Raw genomic sequence first — 23317 nt, 5'->3', positions numbered from 1 at the left:
TTAACCCGGTGTAATCATAAAATATTTCTGCTCTGCAGGGTTAAAACATCTGTTATTCAACCCTAAACACCAGAAAAAACTTTAACCCTAAAATAGCCGAAAAATATATTTTTTTGGTTTTTTTTTTTTTTTTTTTGAAAATGCTCAAATCAAAAAACTTTATGTTTTTTTGGGTTCCCCATGTGGTGTAGATTCTCCAGTTTCCCGCTTGTACTACGAGTTTCCGGACACCGGTATAAGGCTGGACAATCAATAAAACTAATTTTATAAATTCCCGAGTGGCTTAAAATATCATCTTAGTCTTTAGGGTTTATTAAAAAATTTCCTAAGTTGTTATTAGTATAAAAGGCTGGTTTAATTTTTATATATTTAGTTTTAAAAATGGGAATTCTGATGCGAATGTACATGAAGAGGAAAGATTATTAATAAATAAAAAAATCCTCCACCATTAGTGGTTAAGGTTATTATTGTTGATATTTGGTGGACGATAGTAAATGTATTTTTTATGGAAATCAATCTTAATTTTTTTGCTAGGATTCTATCAATAAGGCACGTTTCATATCCATTATTATGAGCCATTAGTTTAATTGTACTTAATTCATTTGCATAATTAATATTTGATAAAGGAGTAGTGACTAAGCGGTGGATCATAAAGTGGAACGCTGAATGTTTAGGGGAGATTGGAAAAATGGCCAAATGTAGCATAAAAGAATTTAATGTTATTATGAACATGATGTGTAGGGCGCCAATGTAACATAATTAAAAGGAATCTAAGGTATAAAGAATAATGAAGTATTCTTAAATAAAGATCCTATATTTTCCGATTTTATGTCCGGGTTAAATCTTCCCCATAGGAAAAACTAAACCCTTCCACACACTTTTCCACAAAAGATCATCTAGTCAATCAACATTATGCAAGTGCATTATATAAGCAAAATAAATACAAAACAATACAAGAAAAACACGTTAACTTATCAGAGATCAAATGGGAAAATAATTCACCTACTCCAGATATTTTCATATTAGAGGGTTCGGCTCGGTAGAACTCCTAACAGGGCATATAAATCCTACTGATGCCTCAACATAAATATTTAAAAATCTTTCGTTATCCTACATGTATTTAAAATGACTGATTTTTGCATTTTTAAATACAAAATTTTTGATAGATCTAATATGTCTAAATTTTTAATGAGAAAGCTAGGTATAATGCCAGTACCCGAAATAACGAATGGTAATATTTTTATACTCTGAGAATGCCAAATTCTTTTTATCTCATTTCCTAAATCTGTTAATTTTCTTATTTTTTTAATTTTTATAATGTATTGTACAATTACAATCGTTAGCATGAGACTCAAGAGATTAATAAATAGAAATAATCTCATGGTGTGACTAACCTCGGTGAAGAATTAGTAGGTCAGTCTTATTTTACTTAAATAATTGTCATGGTGGTTTCATGAAAAGTTATAAATGGTAGGTAGTAAAACAATGAATTCTTAAAATTGCACATTGCACAAGATTATTAATTTGGGCGCCAGTTCCATATAATGAAGATGAAACGAAATTTACAATTAAAATTATGGTAAACCATTTAAAATAAAAAGAGAAACTAAAGGAATAAATACATGTTGATAAAACTTCACGATTCAGTGTCGTACTCCATCCCGCGGAGTTCCTCTTCCCCGTACGTCTAACTGCAAGCGCCGCTACCCGAACCACACCAGATAATAAAATTAACGGGGTACTTGATTTATCAATTTAGTTGAAGAGTAATAGGAGGAATTTAGGTGGCGCTCTGTGCCAGTCCATATACAAATAATATCATCTACATAGCTTTTCCATAGTAATATATTTTTAACAATGGTGATTTAAGTTCAAAAATATTGTTTTTTAATTTATTCATAAAAATGTCTGAAATAAGCGGGCTTATGGGTGTGCCCCCATCGGAAGTCCATCTCGTTGACCGTATATTATCATAAAATTATATTTAAAAGTGTTTTGGTTCAAGCAAACATCAACAAGTTGGATAATGTCTACAGCAAAATCTTTGTGTACATTAGAACTATTGACTAAATTGCTTATAATATTTTTACATTCAACTATCGGAGTACTGGGAAACAAATTTACCACATCAAATGAAACAAGTTTACAGTTGCTAGGGAGCGTTAAGTCTTTTAAGTAGTTGATTAGTTCATTGGAATTTTTAATTGCATGTTTAGAGAGAATAATATATTGGTATTTTTGATTACCTTTGTAAGCAAAGAAGCAATTTTATAATTAGGGGCATTACAACATGCCACCACCGGTTTAATGGGTCTATTTGCTTTATGAATTTGACAAATCCATATATAGCCTGGGGATTTTTCAGTTCTTTGTTAAAATTTTTACCTGGTGATAAGTATCATCTTTCAATATTGGGGTTTTACAGGCGTTTAATGTATTTTAAGGGTTCTCTGATATTTATTAATTGGGTCTACTTTTAATATTTCAAAGTTATCAATTTTTAGGAAGTCATTGATTTTATGATTATATTCTATTTTGTCTATAATGATAATTGTATTACCCTTATCAGCTTTAGTTAATATTTTCTTTTTTTAGTTTATCACGGATATTCTTGGCATGTATGTTTTCTTGATTCTGCTTCGGTTGGTTTCTTGGAATAAGGTCTTGTTAGACCTCGGCACTTTTGTAGAGGTAAGGTTTCGGAGCTTTAAATAACGCTGTTTCCATGTCTACTGCAAAATTTTCCACAGCACTACTATAAGTTTTACTAGTATATTTTAGGTTATATTTTAAACCTTTGAAGAGCAGCTCCATCTCTTGTTGGGAAAACTGTACAGAGGAGAGATTCTGTACTCGTTCATAAAATTTATGAGATGATGTTGTTGTCTGTTTATTGATGTTTATATTTAAGTTGCACAATTTTCTGAGTTTATTTTCCAGGGTTATCCTTTTTTATAAGCTTTCACTGATGCAAAACTTCTAATTTTGTCATAAAAAATATCCCATTCTACTGGGTGGAGTTCATAGACTAGTTCGGTTTGTCGGATATTTAATATTTAGTTGTTTGTAAGCAGTTTTCAAGACTGCTTTTAACCACACCATTTTAGCTTGATGTATAGGATTTGTAAACACACCGTTTTTATTGTTATTATTAGATATTCAATTAAATGTGTCATTCAAATAATTAGCGTACACTTTAAACTTTATGTTAGTAAAAATGAATATTGATACATACATACATCTGTACTTCGTAGAATATATTTTATATAATTTTGCTTTTGGGTTGTACTCACTGACACTGGTGTTTGCTTCTTTTGAAAAATTAAAATTAATTGTTGTAACAAATTTTCTACTCATTTCGTGTTATTAGTATTTTTAAATCTATGTAGGTAATCTGAAAATTTAAAAAAAGTACATTTCATTTTATTTTGTCCTTACCAAACACAAAAGAATATTTTCATACGTAAATAATTGTATAATGCACGATTCAAAATGGTAATAGAGATATTTAGAATCATTTTAAACTTTTAAATGAGCTCATATATCTTCAGTTCACGATTAGGTGGCATAGCACTGTCTTTCACGAACCCCTCCAATAAAATTATAGAAAAAATGTGGTTGGCCGTTTTTTGTTGGTTTACGGCTTTCAAAAGCGGCCCCCAAACTTATAGTTATACTAGCATGCCCATGGGCCCCTTCACGGCTTATGACAGCCCTATTCATAACCCCGGGTACATGTCAGCTTGTATGTAAATATTTCTAGTTTATTCTAACTACTTCCTTGTTCCTTCTCTGTAAGCTCTATGAAAATTTGAACTGCCCCCCCACTAGCTTGGAAGTTGCCGACGCCCCTGGTGTTACTTATGCATTTATAATGTAGAATCGAAGTTATTGATTAGCGCCTTGTACATACATATTGCCTTTGAAGAGGTAAATTTTTCACTTTGAAAGTGTCATTTAGCAAACTATATTACAGGGAAAGTGTTAAGAATAATTATATTTAACAAAGAGCCGCATATGGTGGTAGATACTCTCGGCACTGCCTTGATTCCCCTCCCCACACCGGAATAACCCAAATTCCTTCTTCACAGCTAAATGCAATAATACAACATATTTATAGTGAAAAGCCAAATTTCAAAATGGATTTCAACAAATATTTTTTTAACATCAACTCCACACAGGAAGCCTCGAGGAAAATAAATTACTCAGGGCCAGTGTCATCTTTGGAGATACTTTGCGAAGGGTCTTCTTGAGAAGATGAGGTTGTGAAAATGGGTCATGAAGAGACCCATGTTGTAGGAGGGAGGAAACACGAAAATCTTCCCACAGCCGAACTGTTGAACTCAAGAACAAGCCGTAGAAACGACCCGTTCTAGGGAGATAAATAATGCCAACCTAATAATAATAATTATAGGAATAACTACAGAAATAACTCAGAAATTGTCATTTTATCATTTGCATTATGAGTTTTGTATTAAAAAAGGAGCTAGATAATCTGAAAAACGAGCTAAGAATTTTTCAATTTTGAGCTAGATCTAGCTCTAAAGAAGCTGAGTTGGCATCACTTTATCCACTCAAGTGATTTTTGGCATATTATGGCAAGTTTGCAAAAATGTTTTAAGCAATCGCTTGCCATAATGTGCCATATTTATAGAATCTAAAAATATGGGTTAAACGTCGAAATTTAGGTGGATTTGTTGGCTTTAAAATGCAGTAAGCCGTTAATATTAATATTTTGAGGAATGATGTTAATTAAATAACATGGTGAATGTATTTAAATATACAACCAATCGCTCGAGTGGGCTACATCAGGCTAGCAGCAGGAGTTATATGGGTAGATTTTCTTTCATACATTTGGGTAAACTTAAAATTGTTCATCAACTGATCGTTCATAGATGGCGGTAATATAATTATTTTATTAGATAAAAATCTATTGATGAATAATTGAAAGGAATGTCAATTTCATTATGCACTAGCGCCTTTAGCCAGCATTGTTGATCCTGTCAGTATTCTACTGAAGTTGAAGCATTATTTGGTGCAAGTCCACTCTTCAAGGAAAGAATGAATCGCAGTAATGTATGTACTAAATTTTGTGATAATTATTTTTATAAAAAATTTGCAAACTTTGCTCTGCCTTAGGATTGATAGTATGTACATACATATAGCAGCTTCAAAGTTTACATCTACGATTAACTGGTCTTTTGAAATGCTGCTAGTCAAGGCAGTCAGTATGCTACTCCTGGTTTCCGTCGTTACCTACAATGATAAATTCTGATGATTCTAATTCATTCTTCAAATTGATAAGTACGCTGTCTCGTACATTTTGTTACATCAAACCACAGCAAGTCAGTAACGGTTTCATGTTAGTAAATAGGTTGTAAATAAACACAAGGATTGGCTAAAATATTTATTTATTTATAATAATTATTGTACTTACAGTAAAACAGTATGTAGTAGATAGATTAAATAGTAACAAACTACAAATGCGATAATACTTAAGATGTGCAAACAAGTTTACTGCTGGCCTTTTGCGAAATATTTATCTTATCACCCAAACTCAAAGCCATTCCCTGTGGACAAATAAAAACAACATAAATTAGAATTTTTATAAAATATTTAAGACATTCTAAAATAAGTTACAGGCACTAACACTTAATACATTGTTAAGACTTATTCACATTATGGGATTATTAGTGCGATGCAATTTTTGCCATCCCGATTTTGAATGTAATTTCATGTGGGTGGTGCGTACTTTTGATAAGTTTAAATTCAATCATTTGTCATTATCCAGATTTCAATTTGGCCAAATCTTGATATTGTACAAATATTGATATGAAAGAAGACAAATTAATATGGAATTTTAACATTTTGGCACTCAAACACTTGATCTACATGAAATTCCATTATAAAAACCATTGTATGTATGTATGTACTCAAAATATAAATGTTAAACTAGCAGTGCGCTTTTGATAACTCGTGGTTTGCGCGCAAATCGAATCAGTCGTAAAAATTTGTTCCGTTGTGTGTAGTGAAGTGCACCCGGTAATATTCCTCGACCTAATATAAATTCCCCAAAGTCGGAAACTTTTTTTTTTTTTTAAGAAATTTTAAGGCTTTTTGATCAAAATGTATTATATTTAAAAAGTCAATAGATTTACGATATCTCCAAAAATATAGTTGGTAAAACGTATACAATAGAGGTCAAATGAGACAAAATTCATAATTCGAATGGCAGTGCAGCAATACTGCTGTTCTACTTATTATATCACACACTTATCGACCTGGCGAATATCAACATTTTGACGGCTTATATCTTCAGTACTGCCTCTGTGGTCAAGGGGTAAGGCTTTCGACTAGCAAGATGGAGGTCGCGGGTTCAATCGCCGGCGTGCGCAAGTAAAATTTATTTGATTAATTTGTGTTATTTCACAAATTACTCAATTAAAATAATATACAGGGTGTCCGGAAACTCGTAGTACAAGCGGGAAACTGGTGAATCTATTTGGAGTCGATTTTGTAGTATTTTTTTTTTTTATTTGAGCTTTCGTTATCGAGTAAATCGAGTTTGAAGTTGATTTTTTTTTTATTAAATTCTTATAAATTATTACTGAAGATCAAAGTACCCAACTAATTAAAACTATTTGAAAGTAAAACAAATGAAGAAACTCGGATTTGAAGCATTATTTTGAAATCACCCTTCATTTAACCCGGTGTAATCATAAAATATTTCTGCTCTGCAGGGTTAAAACATCTGTTATTCAACCCTAAACACCAGAAAAAACTTTAACCCTAAAATTACCGAAAAATATTTTTTTTTGTTTTTTTTTTTTTTTTTTTTGAAAATGCTCAAATCAAAAAACTTTATGTTTTTTTGGGTTCCCCATGTGGTGTAGATTCTCCAGTTTCCCGCTTGTACTACGAGTTTCCGGACACCGTGTATAATATATTTGCGGCACGTTCCAGAGTGGAAGATACTTTCAGTATCGCCTTGGGTAAGACGACCATTCAGAATTGAAATGTTTCTTGAAATGTCTTTGGCCATATTGGTGACCGGATCTGAATAGCAAGGCACTTCCCAACCTTCCTCTTTCCCATGTCCTTCCCCTCCCTCCAGACGTTGGGAGCAGTTGGGACTCTTGTGCGGTTTCACATATTTTCCGAAAATTCTAGTTCTCTCCTTAGCATGCTCTAATAAATTAATATATGATACATTTGTATATAACATGAAATTTTGTTGTAGGAGACCACCTCTTGTGGATTTCACCATTTTCGCATAGTAAAATAATTTATCCCAACTTCAGGAATATTCCTCAAAAATTAACCATTACCAAAAATCACCGGTTGTGTGTGTGCCATTCAATTCGAGTCATATGTAAGAACAATAATTTTCATAGAATTGTTGGAATAGGACTTAGAAATGAAGCAATCTTATTGGCCTTTGAAGTTCAAACTCTTGCAACCACGGTTTTAGAAACTGAAATAAGTCAACTTTAACAATTTCCGTAAAATATTAGTTTTTTTTCTTCAACTTTCCATTTTCACCAGTTATTTATTTACTAAACAGATTGATTTTATGCACATAACCTGCAATAATAAAAAAGCTATAATAGGTGGCTGTTAATATCTATCCTATTTATAAACACGTTTAGTGTAAAATTATTTTAAAATGATATTTTTATCCATAGCGACGGGCGCCGCGATTAGCTTAGGAAAACAATGGGTGTTTATTAGAAATCAAGCAAACCACAAGAAGATTACGCGCTTGTATTAGATGACATTTCCAGAGCGGGTATAAATAGCTCCACAAATGAAAGACGAAACAACATTTGTTTGATCATAATATTATTATGGAGGATTATAGACAAACCTGGCTTTTGGCTCTGATTCTGATATGACCTACAACGGGAGCGTCGGGCTTGTTGAATGGCTTTTCTATGCTGAGATTGGCTAACGCATCTTCTCCAAATATAGAGCGGGCGTACATGTTTGCTGCCATGAAGCCGCACTGGCCAGATAAAGCCTGCGAAATAAACAATTCACATAAGAATAACAATAAAGTGTAATTTTTTAATGATAAACTTGCGTTTATAAGACGAGGTTTTTTTATGCATGGCACAACGGATAACAAATTATTATAAGCAATAATTATTCGACTGAAATATCCATACAAATTGAAAATACTTATTGAATTATTTGGCGGGTTGGGAATAAGCTGACGTAGCTTAGTGGTTCAGAGCACCTGACCGGCAATCAGAAGGTGCAGATTCAATTCCCGTCGGCGGCATTTATTTTTAGTCAGGAGATATTTTCAATTTGTATGGATATTTCAGTCGAATAATTATTACTTATAATAATTTGTTAACAAGAAAGTGTATAATAATTTCTGGATAATTCAAGGTTTTTATTGACAACTTCAAGTTGGGGCGGATAATAGTGAAATGTATCCGTCATCAATGACAATACCAAATAGCTTAAAAGATATTGATGCAGTGGCATAATATAGTCCAGTCAGTAGAGATTAAAAAGGCCTTTGCCTTGCAAAAGGTGGTCTAAAAGATATTTTCATTTTATATTGTAGAGATTGTACATTATTGTAGGCAAAATAAAATTCGAAAAATGGGTATTATAAATTTAAAAAAAATCTTTACGCCGCTGTAACTCGTTATACTATACTTAGAAAAAAGATACATAAGATAGAAATTTTATCTTTGACAACTTTGATGTAAAATCGACCGTTGAGGAATTATTTTGAAAAAACCAATTTTTGGCACCTTTCATACAAAATTGCGACCTTCAAAATCAAAATATTTTTTAGACCACATTTTGCAAGACAAAAACCTCTACTGACTGGACTGTGTTTGCATCCAAAATTTAAACATTTAAAAATTTATATGTTTGTTTCTAATAATAAAATTTGAAAGCATATTTCATAACCTTATAAAAAAAAAATAATTTTCGGATACCTTCAGAAATATTCCATTTATTCTGATTTTATTGCAAATTGGAAATACACGCAAATTCTGATAGAATACGCCAGAGGCCTGAGGTGTTAAAAAAGAAACATTATGTCCACTGTACAGTAATCGTATTAATCCCCTCTACTAAGATTTTCCCAATATTTATTAATACTAATTTATGTGAATTTGCACTGATGAATAAACTACAAAATATTAAAAAAATTGCACCAAAGTTGGTTATCTGACAAAGTTTGATAATCAACAAAAACATAAAAAATATTCCAAAAAGTTAATGAAAGCCAAATAGAAGCAAAATATATTTATATCATAAAAAAATGTTAAACAAATCACACAAGCAAAATTTTACTAGATAAATATCTAATATAAATAATGTGTAAATCACACCCCCCTCACAGCATCCCTAAAGATGACATAGGCCCTGAGGGAAATTATTTTCCTCAGAGCCTTCTGTAAGGTTAAAATATACATACTTTTAAAGAACAATAAAATTTGTGATACACACATAAAATAAACAAATAATAATATACTAAAAATAACAAATTAAAAAACAAACAGCACTGGAAAAAAAATACAAGCTTTACAGTGGAGAATGAAGAAGAAAATTTGAATACCTCACATAAGACATCAGAGAGCAACAAACAATCAAAAAAAAGCATAGAAAACATACAAAAGACGGACATTATTTACCATGTCTGGAGTGAGACATTTCATGTTGGTGGAGCTGAGCAGGTGCTGCAGGTACTGGTGCAGGTCCGTCAGGTTGGTGTTGACCGACACCTTGTTCTCCCACTCGAAGTTGGCCCACATCTGCCTGAAGTCCGTGTCGCTGCACGAGGCTGGCTCGATGTAGTCCATGATGTCCACATGGATGTCATTCAGCACCACCACGTTCCGATCGGACGCGGCACCAGTCACATCGTAAACTGTCATGGGGAGAGTTACAATTAATAACTTCACCTTCATTTAAATAAACAACATAGATCAAAAACTGTTACAAGAGGGACCAAGCCACCCCCATAGAATAACATTTGAAGTGCCTTACATACAAATTTGAATGGAAATAAATGTTCCGTTTAGCCCAACAGCCCAGCTCTCCTTCTCGCTACACCCACCTTTCATCGTAGATCTCTATCCCATTTGAATTTCGTTCATTTGTTTTGGAAATTTGAGCCCCAATTAGGCAAATATTTGGATCACGAAACACGCCCACAAGGCACTTCTTGTGTTGTTCTTTATTCAACGGCCACACCCAATTGGGTTATATTGTGCTTGGTACTTGGTTATTCAGATCTGGTCACCAAACATGACTAAAGCCATTTCAAGCAACATTTCGATTTCGAATGGTGTTCTTGCACCAGGGCGATACTGAGAGAGTATTTTCCACTTTAAAATATTCTCCAATTATACTACATTGTGAAAGAAGACGGCAATGCCTGGAAATGGTTTTATGTATTTGCACACATACATCGACTAAGTAATATCTAGAGACAGGGCGAATGAACTTTAACATTAACACCGAAATTAAAAATACTGGTTTTATAACTTTTGTTGGTCTGCACAGAGCAAATTTGTTTTGCAGCAAATTCGTCCAAACGCTCAATAGACTACATAGCTTTGTGAAGATCATTTTTCAAACACGAACTTCGGCAATACTTTAAGTAGGGGCTCTCTCGGACTTTATCATTAACAATTTAATCAGTTATACGAATATTGAAAAAAAAAACTAATAGATAGCTTCGAGGCGGCGTATGGATTAAAGTAAGAATTGATAAAAAATCTTAAATTTCTTTCTAGCAAAACAACTGCATCAAGCAACAAAATGAATGATCATCTCTGGTTTCGCTAATGGTTTCAGAAGCTTGTACAACAAGTTTACATCAAGTTGGGTTGTTAAGTTCATCTCTATATCTTGTGACCTTTAAGGTGAATTTTAAGGATAACTTTGTGCTATGTTTTATATTGGAAATTACATTTATATGTTGGCTTTTGAACAGAGGCATCGGAATTCGATGGGGAGTTGTATTAAGAAATTAATCTCACGTGGTGTAATTTTTAGATTGAATTTAGGTATGAGAGGACTAAATCTACTGTTATTATATATCGATGCACACACACCTATATTTCCAAAAATGATTCCGTTTTCTGTGGAGGCGACCTTGACGTGGGCCTTGATGGTGCAGAAGTCGTGAGGGGCAAGCACCACCGGGAGGGGTCTCTCCACCAGACTCAGGTCTCCCAGGGTGGCCATCTCCAGGGTGCAGTTTTGAAGAGTGTCACCTACAAATTGGAGAAAGGTAGTATAAAATCACTTTTTCAGAGATGATGCAGGAATAGAAGAGATATGCATCACTAAGAATTTCACAAAACCTACTGAATCTAGTTAAACACACTAATTACGGTTGTTGGTGCATAGGTAACTAAGTAATTTGAAATAATTTTTCATTTTCAAAACTACTTATTGGAAATACTTATCGTATCAGACAAGCGATAAATTAGGTACCAAATGATTTTGTAATTCTTTATACGAAATGCATTATGTGTATTTGCAAATACCCTATAGTATTAACAATACCTCCAACTTTTGATATTTCCCATACATTCTGATGGCAACATGTTACACTAGCGCCTCCTAGCGGCGTGAGTTGTGCGCATTGGTTTTCTTTCATACATTTGAATGGATTTTATGTGTATGTAAGAAATTCTTTGTTTTACATTTATAAAATTAAATGAATCGAAAAAAAAAAAGGTAACCTATATACAGTGGCGGCTCGTGACTTTTGGGTGTACTAGAGTGCTAATATTACAAAAATGGCAATTATTGTTGTAGCTCAAAACGAATTTTTTTTTTTGAAAAATCGATTTTTTTATGAAGATTTTCAGGAGCACTCTAGTACACCCAAAAGTCACGAGCCGCCACTGCCTACATACAATTTTACCGCTTTTTTTACTCATACATAACAAATGTTAAACGGGTTTTGTAAATCTGTCTTTGATGGCTTAGAAATGTGATGAAATACTTTAAAATATAGAATACAATTATAAGAATTTTTGTAGATTTCACTCTTTGTTTTAAGGTTTTTTGGCATCCTGAAAACATGCGAGTGTTTTTGTTGATTGTTATTATTACATCCGTAAAGTGCACACATGGAACCTACTTTTTGGGTATACATATCTTAATATATAAAAATCACGTGCCACTGTGTTTGTACACGCTCACACAATCTCCGAAACCGCCCGACAGATTTCAATAAACATTTGTGAAAGTGTATGGTTGGTTCCAGCTTGAAATGTAGGATAGTTTCAGACCGATAGATGGCGTTAATGACAAAATCTAAAAAAAATATTTTTTTTATTTCAGATTTCTCATGCAAAAATACAGACAACCACAAATTTTAACATCCCTACATAGAAGGTGGATTGTGGCAGAACAACGTCTGCCCGTGCCCACTATATTTTATAAATATTGATCAAAATACAATTTAGAAAGCGCAAAACCACACCAAGTATCTACTAAATAAATTCAATTTGCCACCATTGAAAGCAATGTCAAGTCTTGGACTTGAAAAGCCCTGGATAGAGCATTAGTACAATTTTGTATGAATGGCATTGAAGCCAAAGGGCGAGGAGAAATTGCCTGGCAGCCATCTTGTTTGACAAACTTTTGAAATGATTGTATGCAAAGTTGTATTATTGTAACTATTTTAATTTCATTTTCATATTTTTAATGGAATTATAACGGCCTATAATTTTTTTTTTTGGTATTTGATGAAACAGGGAATGGTACGTTAATACAAAAATTAAGTAGGTATTTTTATTTATAGATATTTTTTATACATCTTCCCCCTCACCCAGCGGCTTCAAATTTATCCAATAAATTTATTTATAGTTCCGTCCAGGGCTTGTTAGCTCCATGGTCAAAGTCAATATGCTACACTAACGCCTCTAGCGGCCAGAGTTGTTGATATTGCCACTATTTCACTGGAGTTGGATTAATATTATAGGGTGTTTGGTATTTGTTTTATGTATATGATAGACAGATGCTTAGGACAGGTTATTTCACAGAATTTGAACAATTCATCGAATTTATATTAAAGTTCTAGTTTGTCAACGAGTCAACCTCTACCCATAGTTGACACAAAAGAGGTAGAAATGTTCAAATCAATTGTAAAATACAATATGATGAACACAAAATCCAGACTATTTGATTGAAGACTAGTACTAGTCTTGGATTGTTGGATACGACTTTAAAAGTTGCTTAAAACAGCCATGTAAGTTACTATCCGTAACATCTGAGTTTCACATTGAAAAAATTTGGATCAAAAATAATATGGCAGTTAAATGTATATTTTCCAAATCCTCAATGGATATGACTTTAAAAGCTGCTAAAAGCAACTGTGTTGACCTAGATATTCCAGACGTAAAAAGCTGTGTGAAATTTGTGGTTACCTGTCTGGTTGACAATCAGTACATCGAGCACAATGTCATACTGATTGACTGTGACAATGGCCTCGGAATAGACGGGATCTGAGAAGCCGGTGAGCTGCGTGACCTTAGCCAGGCGGGATGGGGCGTCCTCTTCGTCTCCTTGTCCGGGGCGGCCAACCACCTGGAAAACAAATAAATAAAAAATTATAGATAGGTAGTGTCAACACAGCACTACATAGTATATTGAAATTATAAAAAAATTTTTGTTAAAGGCGATGCCATACGTAGTAATGCAAAATCATGTGTTTTTGGTTTGAAAATTTAGTCGCCTAGAAATGTTTCAGATGCTTTAATTAAATACTGCGAGTAGAATACATCTTGGCCTTTGAAATAATTGAGTATTTTTTAGATAAGTCTGTTTATAAGCCCAGAAAAAATAATGTAAAGGCCTATGAAAACTGCTTTAAATGGCGCCATGTATAAATATTTTAGACAATCTGAAAAGAATTATTATTTCAATATTAGTGATTTTTAAACGCAAATCTGAAACAGAAAAATCAGAAAAGGAAACGGTCACATCTGGGACTCGAACCCAGGAGTCCCAGATGTGACCGTTTCCTTTTCTGATTTTTCTGTTTCAGATTTGCGTTTAAAAATCACTAATATTGTCTTCAATATTTAAATATTATAATTTGAGGTTTTACTCAATAAGTTATTCCGAAAAATAATAATTATTATTTCTCTTTTTAACGTCAAAAAATTATGTATTTCAGCATGATACAAAAAAAAAAAAAAAAATTATATAAAATATGGACACCCGGTCATATATGACCCTAAAACGCTGGAGGGGTTATGTTTCAGACTTACAGCTTTGTTGAGCGACACTTCGAATACATCATGACCTCCGGCCTCTCGTGATCCGGCCAAGAGCGAGAAGTTGATAGTCTGCTCTACTCCTGCAATGCCAGCAACTCCGGCCAGAGCTTTTTCCTTCTCCTAAAATAGATATTGAAAGATATAAATAATATTATTACTAAAAGGTTATTTCTAAATAAAAATTGTACAAATGAAATGCGTAATACAATGGTTTCAACAATTTGCTGTTGATTGCCAACCTTGTTAGCCAATTCGAGAGCGTTCTGGCTTGCTTGCAGCATGTTGGATAGTGCCATTCTGCACTCAGTGGTGTAAATTTGCACCAGCAGAGGGGGCCTCTCGCTCAGCACTCGCAGACAGAGGAGGATGTGCTCCGTGTCGTCATTGGTGATTGGCTTCGTCGAGATTCCTGAACAAAAATATTCAATTAAATTGCATGTAGGGAAAGAACGAAGGGAAGACTAAGACTCTGCCTATGAAAATATGAACAGATATGTGTGATGGACTGCCTTTAGCTAACCTAGGCACATCCTCAAAAACAAGAAGATAATGATAATACCTCCAACATGTTTACATATTTAATAAATGCATATTACCAATACTCATGTTTGGAACGTAAATACGAACTATCAGAAAGTTGCGACATAAATATCCACTACACAGAGCTGTGAAAAGAGTCAAGCTATGTATGTATATCCTTACGAGATACAAAGAAAATGAGTGGATTAGGAACAAGTCAAAGGATGTCAACATTACCATAAAGCTGAACACCAGAAGATGCATGAAGAAGAGGAACATGTTTTAAAACTAACCAGCTTTTCCATAGTTCAGAATGGCAGCCATGATGAGCATGGCCTCATTGGTGAGGGCAACATTCTGGTAACGCAAAGCCAACTTCACCAAGGCTGAGGCCAAGCAGGCTCCCAAAAACATATCTCCTCCCAGGATTCCGGAACGGAGCAGCTTGGAAGATGATGATGACACAATGGTACTTTCCGACCTGAAACCGGAAATAAAATAAATACAAAATAATACATGTATAAGAAAATAAAAATAATTTGTTAAAATCTTTTTCCATGACTAATTTCTGCAAGCATTTGAGAAAGTAAGTCTTGTATTCAAAGAATATAATATTTTTTTTACGTCAATAATACTTACTGGGCAACACTGAAAGCAGACTGTGTTGCGTATGTCCCATCGGAGGTCACCAACTGCCTGGTGACCTGCGTATTGACCTTCACTTCATTCCCCTTCCCCTCCTTATCCTTAGTCTTGGTCTCCTCGGCCACAAGGGGCAGGTCCCCCAGACAGGTCTTGATGACCTCCAGCACAGCCTGGGCGCCCTCGAGACCTTCACAAAACTCGGCGAGTAGCCAGAGAGCCGAGCGGAGCACGCGAAGTGATCTCATCATGGGGAACCAATCCAGGAGTTTCTAAGTAAAAATAGAGGTAAATTTTTTTATTAAATGAGACAACTTTTTACACAAGACTACGATTTTCCAAATACATTTTTTTAATTTCAGTTTTCATCTGGTACCCTCTCTGTGTCCCTTATCAGAGCAACTTCACCTTGTGTGTACCTTAGGTGTGGGTTTTACTGTAATTCTGTTATATTATTTTCAACCGACCCTGTCCCTTGTACGGGCACCTTCAGACGTGGCATTATCATTATAGATATCAGATTTCTAACTCCATATTACAAAATGCGACTTAAAAACTACTACAATTATTATTTAGATGGAACATTCAATACGGATACTGGGCTTACCTCTAGAATTAGTGATTTAAGGTTCCCAAATTTGTGAATGGCTTCCCGCACAAACACCAGAACATCAGAAGCAGCCAATTCATTGGAATCTGAGAGGAACTCCATCAAGACGGGAATAACTGTTCCAGCGACATCAGGGAACTGCAAATAATAAATTTATCCACTGTGCAATTATTTTTACACTAGCTAACTAACTAAACAAGTAATGAAACATTACATAGGATGAAATAAAATGCATTGATTTGTACTTCGTTTTTAATGGAATGACAAGACAAAGATGGGTAACAAACCTTAATGCAAGCTGTGTGCAAAGTTCTCACAAGTAATTGTCTGTATTTCCCTGTGTCCTCGTGCTCTACGTTATGTGTCTTGGATACTTCCTTCTTTAGCAGAAGCACCATCTCTTCAATGTTACGCGATGATACAAGATCCATGGCTGAAACGGTTAGGAGATAAATTAATGAACAGTTTGAAATAATGATATAAATATATTCTAACTTTTGATGAGAGACCAGAATTTACAACAGGTAGTGAGGCTGTCAGAACTCAGTAGAAAGACATCCCAATTAATAGACTTTCCCTAACATAAATAACATAACTGCCCTGACCCTATTCTTGAACTTTTAGTTGTCTCTCTAGTAACCTATCTGATTCACTGCATTTTTGCCGCCTCCCGCCCTCCGCACACTTGGTTTGTTCTTGTTTCCATGATCGCTCGTCTATTCATTTGAGGAATGGAGGAATTAATTGATTGAAAGAATTTTATGGTAGAGACAGGTACGAGATGAGCAAGTTGGATAATTGCCACTCCAGTTTCCACTTGTCTTCTGGAGTGAGAGTTAAGAGCGGGAGCACACAGAGAGCGGACAGGAGTTCCGAGTTCCGCGTTCGGCGTTCATTAGAATGTACTGATACTATAACAACAACGCACACAGCGGGCAGTCAGACCGCGGCGGTCAAAACGGAACGTCGCGTTCTAAGAGTTCTTTTCCCGCCGAGGCAGTTGTTAAAAGTTGAGTGATAAAGAAGTTTCTCTCCTTTAACCCAGAAGAGATCAAGAGGGTTCAAGAGACATGGTGACTGAGAAACGACCATAAAAATAGCTACTTCTCCAATTGTATATAGTAAGTACATAACTATAAAAACCACATTGCATAATATGGATGTGCGGTAAACCTGTGTATGACCATGTGAAAAATGTGGAGATTCGCAAAGAATGCAAGGCTAATGTAAGCGTAATGAGTAAGATTAGGAAAGGGACTGTTGATGCAAATATATGCATCTTCCTTTAACATATGTTCCTGTAGTCCTCCATCCAATTACCTGTCCCTGTCCAACAGTGTGGAGTATATACGTGCGTCAGTGACATTGCAACAATGTATTGTACAAACCATACATACCATATGTTAAGAAAGCTTGTGTCATGAATATGTTAAGTGCTCCCTCAGTGAGTATAATATCGAATCTATTACATAAACTTATGCAGTGATTACCACCCGCAGTGTCCCTCAGGGCCATAATATCGATTCGCAACAAGACGTGTACCAGAAGAATAAGTCGGAATCCCTTCCCAATTCTATCCGTTAACCAGCTATCCCTAATAGTTGTGTCAATTTGAAAAGTTATTGATTAGAATAACTTGAAAAATTATTTATTACAGTTCACTTTATGAAAAGAACCACAAATAGATTTGCATGCAATATTTGCGACTACAGGTTTGGGTATGTAGAGCGGATGAACGAAGAAAGGGTGTAAGGAAAATATTAGGTTGTGAAAGTGAATGGTATAAGTCGGGGACGCCCCAGGAAGATATGGCACGATCAAGTGAACCAAATACTCGAGTCAGACTATGTCAAGAGTCAGAATAACAGAAAGGTATGTATGAATGTGATTGAAGCAAGGAGTGCAGGACCTCAAGACTCAGTTTAGAGGTCCATCCTCTCTGCCTACTCGTTGCTCATTCCCCGATTCAACGGTAAAACACTACGGGAAATCAATAATTAGGTGACATTGAGATATTTAAATTAACTTTGGTGCTATCAATAACAATCTAGTTACCAAGAGCCAGTGTCTTCTTGCGCACTTCCAGATCGGGACTGGCGAGGACTCTCAGCACATCCATGACCAGGTCCTGCAGTACCCGGGAGGCCCCGCTTGCGTTGGGGTCCGATCCCGCACCGGCTATCGCGCCGCCCCTGAGCGCCTGCAGACGGTCTAGCACTATCAGCTTCACATTGTTGTCGCTTTCCTTGACTATGAGCTCTATGTAGCATGAGGCGGCAGCCTGAGAATAAAAAGCATTAAGTTTTTACAATTTGTATACAAAGATTATTTGAATACAAATTAACTTTATCATTGGAAACTGTTTACTCATCTCAAAGAAAAGAATCCTGGCCGCCTTCACTCAAGCTGGTTTCCTGCTGTATCCATTAAGTGTCTAATGCCTAAAGAAGTGGTATTCATATCTGCACTATCCAATCACCTAAGTTTAGCTAATTTCCATTCTTGCTGCATATCCTGCCCAGCAAAGCGGTTCCAGTTTTATACACTAATTGATAACAACTTTACGAATGACTAAATAGAATTACCTTGATAGCCGTGGGAGCAGTGGACAGAGTGACGAGCGTCCCGGCTGCCTCGTACCTGACAGCTGCGCTCTGAGAGTTCACGAGGTTGTAGATGCAGCGGATGAACCTCGATCGCTCCAGAGGATTTGTGTGGCACACCTTTATAATAACAAAACCACCTTTTAATTAACCTCTCCACCGCTATGGATATATATAAGAGTGCGAATAAACCGTGCCCTCGGCGCAACGCCTATATATGTGTGCATCGAAAAATAGAAAATGTACGAAAATCATGAAAAGTATTGCATTAACCTGTAAACATCAGGAATGCAAAGGAAGTATGCATGTACATATATTATGTTATGTACTATGTATTAAGTTCTGAATGTCTGCTGTGTGGAATTTGTCTGGTGAGTAGTCATTTGAACATGCAAAAATAAAACAACAATGTATTCAAAATTAACTGAATTAACGATTTTAATGCTATGCTTATTTTGCTAGTATGTATGTTAATTGCTACAGTGTTTAGGAAAAAAGTATGCAATTTAGTAAAAATGCAATAACTTGGATAAATATAACCAAATTTTAATTTTTTTTTTTCAATTAATCAAGTAAAGAACGATATTTTATGCTTCTAATAAAAAAACTACACATTAAATAATATGTCGCTTCATCATATTTTCGCGTGCAAAGTCTATGTAGTCCCTTTTTACAGCGAGCGCATATGACGATGGATCAGCTTATCTCATTGGAATCCCTTTTCCGATAAGAAAAATGGTGGCTCGTCTTGTTACCCCCATTTTCAGTAAGACGGCAATGAATGTTTTTATTTCATTCACAGTAGTTGGTGTCCACTTTTTGACCGCATAACGATTGGTTGTGCAGCATAACGATTGGTTTCTTTGACAATATTTTCAAGACGTAACGTTGAGAAAATTAAATTGAAATAGGCTGTTGGTTTTGCGATTTTGTAAAAACTTTTTTAGAAAGTATCGTCCGCAATAGAACTAACATACGACATGGTGAAAAATATCAATTCACTTTAGTGTGTATTTTTTTTGCAGGATAAACAATAAATACAGTTATCAAGACATGCGCCAATCACAATACGCCGCACTCAAATGTAACACGAGTTCTCCTGAGGACCGACAAAAGCACACTAAAGCACGCAGTGCTGCATCGCAATTTTCATGAGTAACTCTTGCAGCGCGATAGCGCTAAATAACGGTTAAAGTGGTATTTTCAGATTTATTTATCTACACATCTCCGAAAGTAAGACGGTCACGCTGCCGCCTTAAACTTTAATTCTACACTTATATGTATACAGAGTGTGTGTTTTATTGCTATATGTGAACCTTATATGCGAGTTTAGTGTATTTCACTATACAATGACATAATGATTACCTTGTATATGAGCTCTACAATGACAAGCTGCAGGATATCTCCGAAGGTGTGCACCTGGTCCAGGCAAGAGGCCAGGTAGGAGAGGGCACGCTCTTGGTTGGTGTGGAGGAGCATAAGGAAGGCGTTGCGTTTGCAGGACATGTCCTGCTCGTTCTCCAGGAATGTGGCAATCAGCTCGGGGGCATCCGGAATGAGGAATTCAAAGTTTCTGGAAAACGAACACATTATAAGTCTTCTGTATTGAACGCAATGCAACCCAAAAGCCACAAAGCAGCTTTCTGAGCACAGCAGGATAAGAAAGCTAGTGTTTACATCGTATCCTCGCCCCGACCGGGGAAGACTGAATAGAGCGTGTGCTGTGGACCCAGTATTTATGTCGCATCCCCTCTCTTTTGCCAATGCATCGGGCCAGGCAAAACACTGAACGGCGACTGCCAGCCAATCACCGCAAAGCACGAACTAACAAGTGAAATATCTCTCTACTCACATTTAATTGCACAAATTAATGTTAGATTTGCGTTAGTCTAGCCGCAGTTACACCAAATAAAAATATACAGATTGAAAGGCTGGACTCGCGTCTATGTTGTAAAGTAAGATTTAAATATGTAAACATTGATATTAAGTAGTTGTAAGGATTTCCTCACACCAATTTCGGGCGGAGGACCCACTAATTCAAATTATACAATTTACTATAAAAACATAAAAAATGCTAGGGAAAAACAGTAGTCATGAGATGAAGCGGCGTAAAAAGTAATAATGAATAAATAAATTTAATATTGACTACATATTAAAGTCACGTGAAAAACACACGAAGCTGCACAGAAATGCACTTCATTAACAAGGGGCGGTCCTGATGCACGCGCACCGTACTGTGCACGGTATATATACTGCGGGAAAAGCAATCTCATGGTTCTCTCTTCCGACATCTACTCTGAACGCTTCACTACGAACTGCTTCTTCCCGCTGGAAGAAACAGTATATACTCTCCTTGAATATACGACTTCACAGCAACCAGACCAGGCTCTGGACATATAGCAGCTCACTGACTAGAAACCCAGCACCCTCCATTTACAGTTAACTTAAAGGACTCCGGTCTAATACATCTTTCAATTTATATTCTTATTTAACGGTTAACAAGCCTCTTTCGCAACACTGGGTCCCTCTATCTCTAACTGTTTGGATTCTAATAAAGTTAGCAGTAATACAAAATGTCCATGAATACCTTCGAGGCTCAATCTCCTAATAAACGCTTGCCCTACAAGTAGTACAGTACACAGTGCTCTCCACAAGCCCAAGTCACATAAGTAAGATGACCATTGCCTAGTTTGGTGATCTTGAATATCCTAAAATGATGAATCTTACTTGAAAATAGTAAATATGGCCAGAACAGCATTCCTCCGTACGTAAGAATGTCTGTGCTCCAGGCAGGCACGAATAGCCGGCATTAGAGGCTCCAGGAGTTCAGGCTCCTTCAGCTTGCACAGGAACCTCAGGGTGGACCCTCGGAGGAACTCATTCGGGTGTTGGAGGTCCTTCCTGTAGGCATCACACACCAGGATCATCTCCTGCAGAAGCTTGCCATCAGCAGTGGTTTTGGGAACAATTTCCCAGAAAATCAGCAGCAATTTCTTAATGGTGTGATCTTGGTGGGGAAGCACAAACCGAATGATGATCATCAATATGTTGGGCAACTTATCTCCCGCAAGTATCATGTTGATAGTTTTCTTCAGTGCCTCAATTTTAGTTTTCAGATCACCCTTTTCTGAAAGCACAAGGACAAAGCATGATTGGTTTAGGAAGCTTTATGAGAAACATATTTAGAAGTATATAGTAAATGTTTAGAAGTGCAAACCTAAGTCTATCTTCAATTGCATCTCGTTGAATGGTTCCGAGTCTGTCGGAACATTGATGATAGTGTAACATGGTTGCTCCACTGTACCCATTTTAACTGCAAACAAAATACTTGTTTAAAATCATTGAAATAATCCTTCATATTATTAACAAATCTAAGTGGGCTATGGCGATATTCTGGTGGGTAGGATACACAGGAGGGTACCGAATTACTTCCTGTTCAGAATATATTAGAAATACCTAAATATTTTTATGCTCAGAGATTATATTAGCTATTAATTAATGTTCCTAACATTTTCAGCTACGTAAACATCTGCGATGACCCAAATTCAGCTGATAACAGATCGCTTGGGGTCATGTGAAAGATGTCATTAAAAATATATAAATAATTATGAAGAAAACAATGTAGCTGTAGTGCTATTTTGCTAAGGATCATCAAACTAAATAATAAACATCACAACAACCAGACCTGGCAACAAAATATCTAATATAACTATAAAACAGTTTTATATATTTTTGCACTGTGGGAATTGAACCCGCAACAGCCAAGACCACTACGCTACGGAGACTGCCAATTAAGCAATAAAGCAAAAAGCTTGGAATCCAATGAATCACTTTTTTATTTAGCATACTACGATTTGTTACGATGGGCGGAACATGATTACAAATCATTTGATTATAGGATTTTCATTAAATATTTTGTAAATATCACTATCGGTTTAGTACTGTATAGTTCTGGCTCATTTCTTTATTAACTTTGGCAATAAACTAGGAAGACAAATAAAGTACAATGTTTTAAAAGTAAGCCCACTTATTAATTGCATTAGTTTTCACGTTTTCAGCCCCTAAATTCAATACGTCAAGGCCACTCCCATCATGACATTACACCTTCCTATTGTTTTATGATTGTATATTTTGACATTTTGGTATTATTTTATGCATATTCATTATACCTAATTGTTATTTTAATAAATACTGTATTCTTTCAAAGTAACTTAAAGCTACAATATATTTGGTTGAACACAGTACATAAAAAAGCCAATCGGCCTGTTTACACCATACTTGTCAAATTTAAATCGTGACAAATCTGAAATGTTGATTGACATGGAAAGATGTGTTATGTTTTGATTACAAGAACCAACATTATACCGGTCTTCTCTCAATTGTATTTTACACTGTGGTTATGTTTCAATAGTCGACAAATAGTTTGATAGCGATTGTGTTATTTCTCGGAATATAATTTAATTTTACTTTCCGGCTTTGCCTTTATAACTAATATAACCTAAACAGCCGGAATAACCCGAGGTTTTATTCGAGGTAGAATATAATTTGGCGTCAAACTTACATTAAAAATAGTAGAAAATGGTGCAATATTTGCAAAATTGACTTAATTTAGTTCGATAATAAACGAACTACGTGGACGTGTCGGGTTGTCAAAATACGGAGCT

The 23317-nt window shown here is 35.4% G+C and overlaps 1 protein-coding gene across 2 annotated transcripts; it reads right to left on the bottom strand.

Annotated features, from left to right (window-relative positions):
* Positions 1-5407: 5407 nt before the first annotated feature.
* Positions 5408-23317, bottom strand: betaCOP (coatomer subunit beta). 2 transcript variants are annotated; one of them, XM_089632021.1, is made up of 17 exons: positions 23215-23317; positions 21871-21966; positions 21381-21780; positions 20019-20226; positions 18636-18773; positions 18106-18331; positions 16338-16483; positions 16048-16188; positions 15438-15712; positions 15092-15279; positions 14519-14688; positions 14271-14399; positions 13425-13584; positions 11094-11255; positions 9657-9901; positions 7868-8020; positions 5408-5570 (listed from the first exon to the last, which is right to left on the bottom strand). In XM_089632021.1, exons 2-17 carry the CDS (start codon positions 21959-21961, stop codon positions 5496-5498), a joined length of 2907 nt encoding a protein of 968 aa, XP_089488147.1. In that variant the 5' UTR covers positions 21962-21966; positions 23215-23317; the 3' UTR covers positions 5408-5495. The 2 variants fall into 2 exon arrangements, with proteins under 2 accessions (XP_089488147.1, XP_089488149.1); XM_089632023.1 differs by having other exon boundaries at positions 9666-9901.

This window comes from Hesperophylax consimilis, chromosome 5 (genome assembly GCF_061612785.1).
Source record: "Hesperophylax consimilis isolate HC1 chromosome 5, BYU_Hcon_1.0, whole genome shotgun sequence".
NCBI lineage: Eukaryota > Metazoa > Arthropoda > Insecta > Trichoptera > Limnephilidae > Hesperophylax > Hesperophylax consimilis.
The sequence above is the reverse complement of the archived record's forward strand: the minus strand, read 5'-3'. Positions and strand labels throughout refer to the sequence as shown.

Bases quoted from the DNA above. Each gene is read 5' to 3' on its own strand.
- betaCOP (XM_089632021.1), bottom strand. From the start codon at position 21,961: ATGGGTACAGTGGAGCAACCATGTTACACTATCATCAATGTTCCGACA. The intron at 18,774-20,018 runs GTAATCATTATG...GTTATTATAAAG, and splicing joins TTGTAGAGCTCATATACAAG to GTGTGCCACACAAATCCTCT. The intron at 15,280-15,437 runs GTAAGTATTATT...TTCCGGTTTCAG, and splicing joins TCTGCTTTCAGTGTTGCCCA to GTCGGAAAGTACCATTGTGT.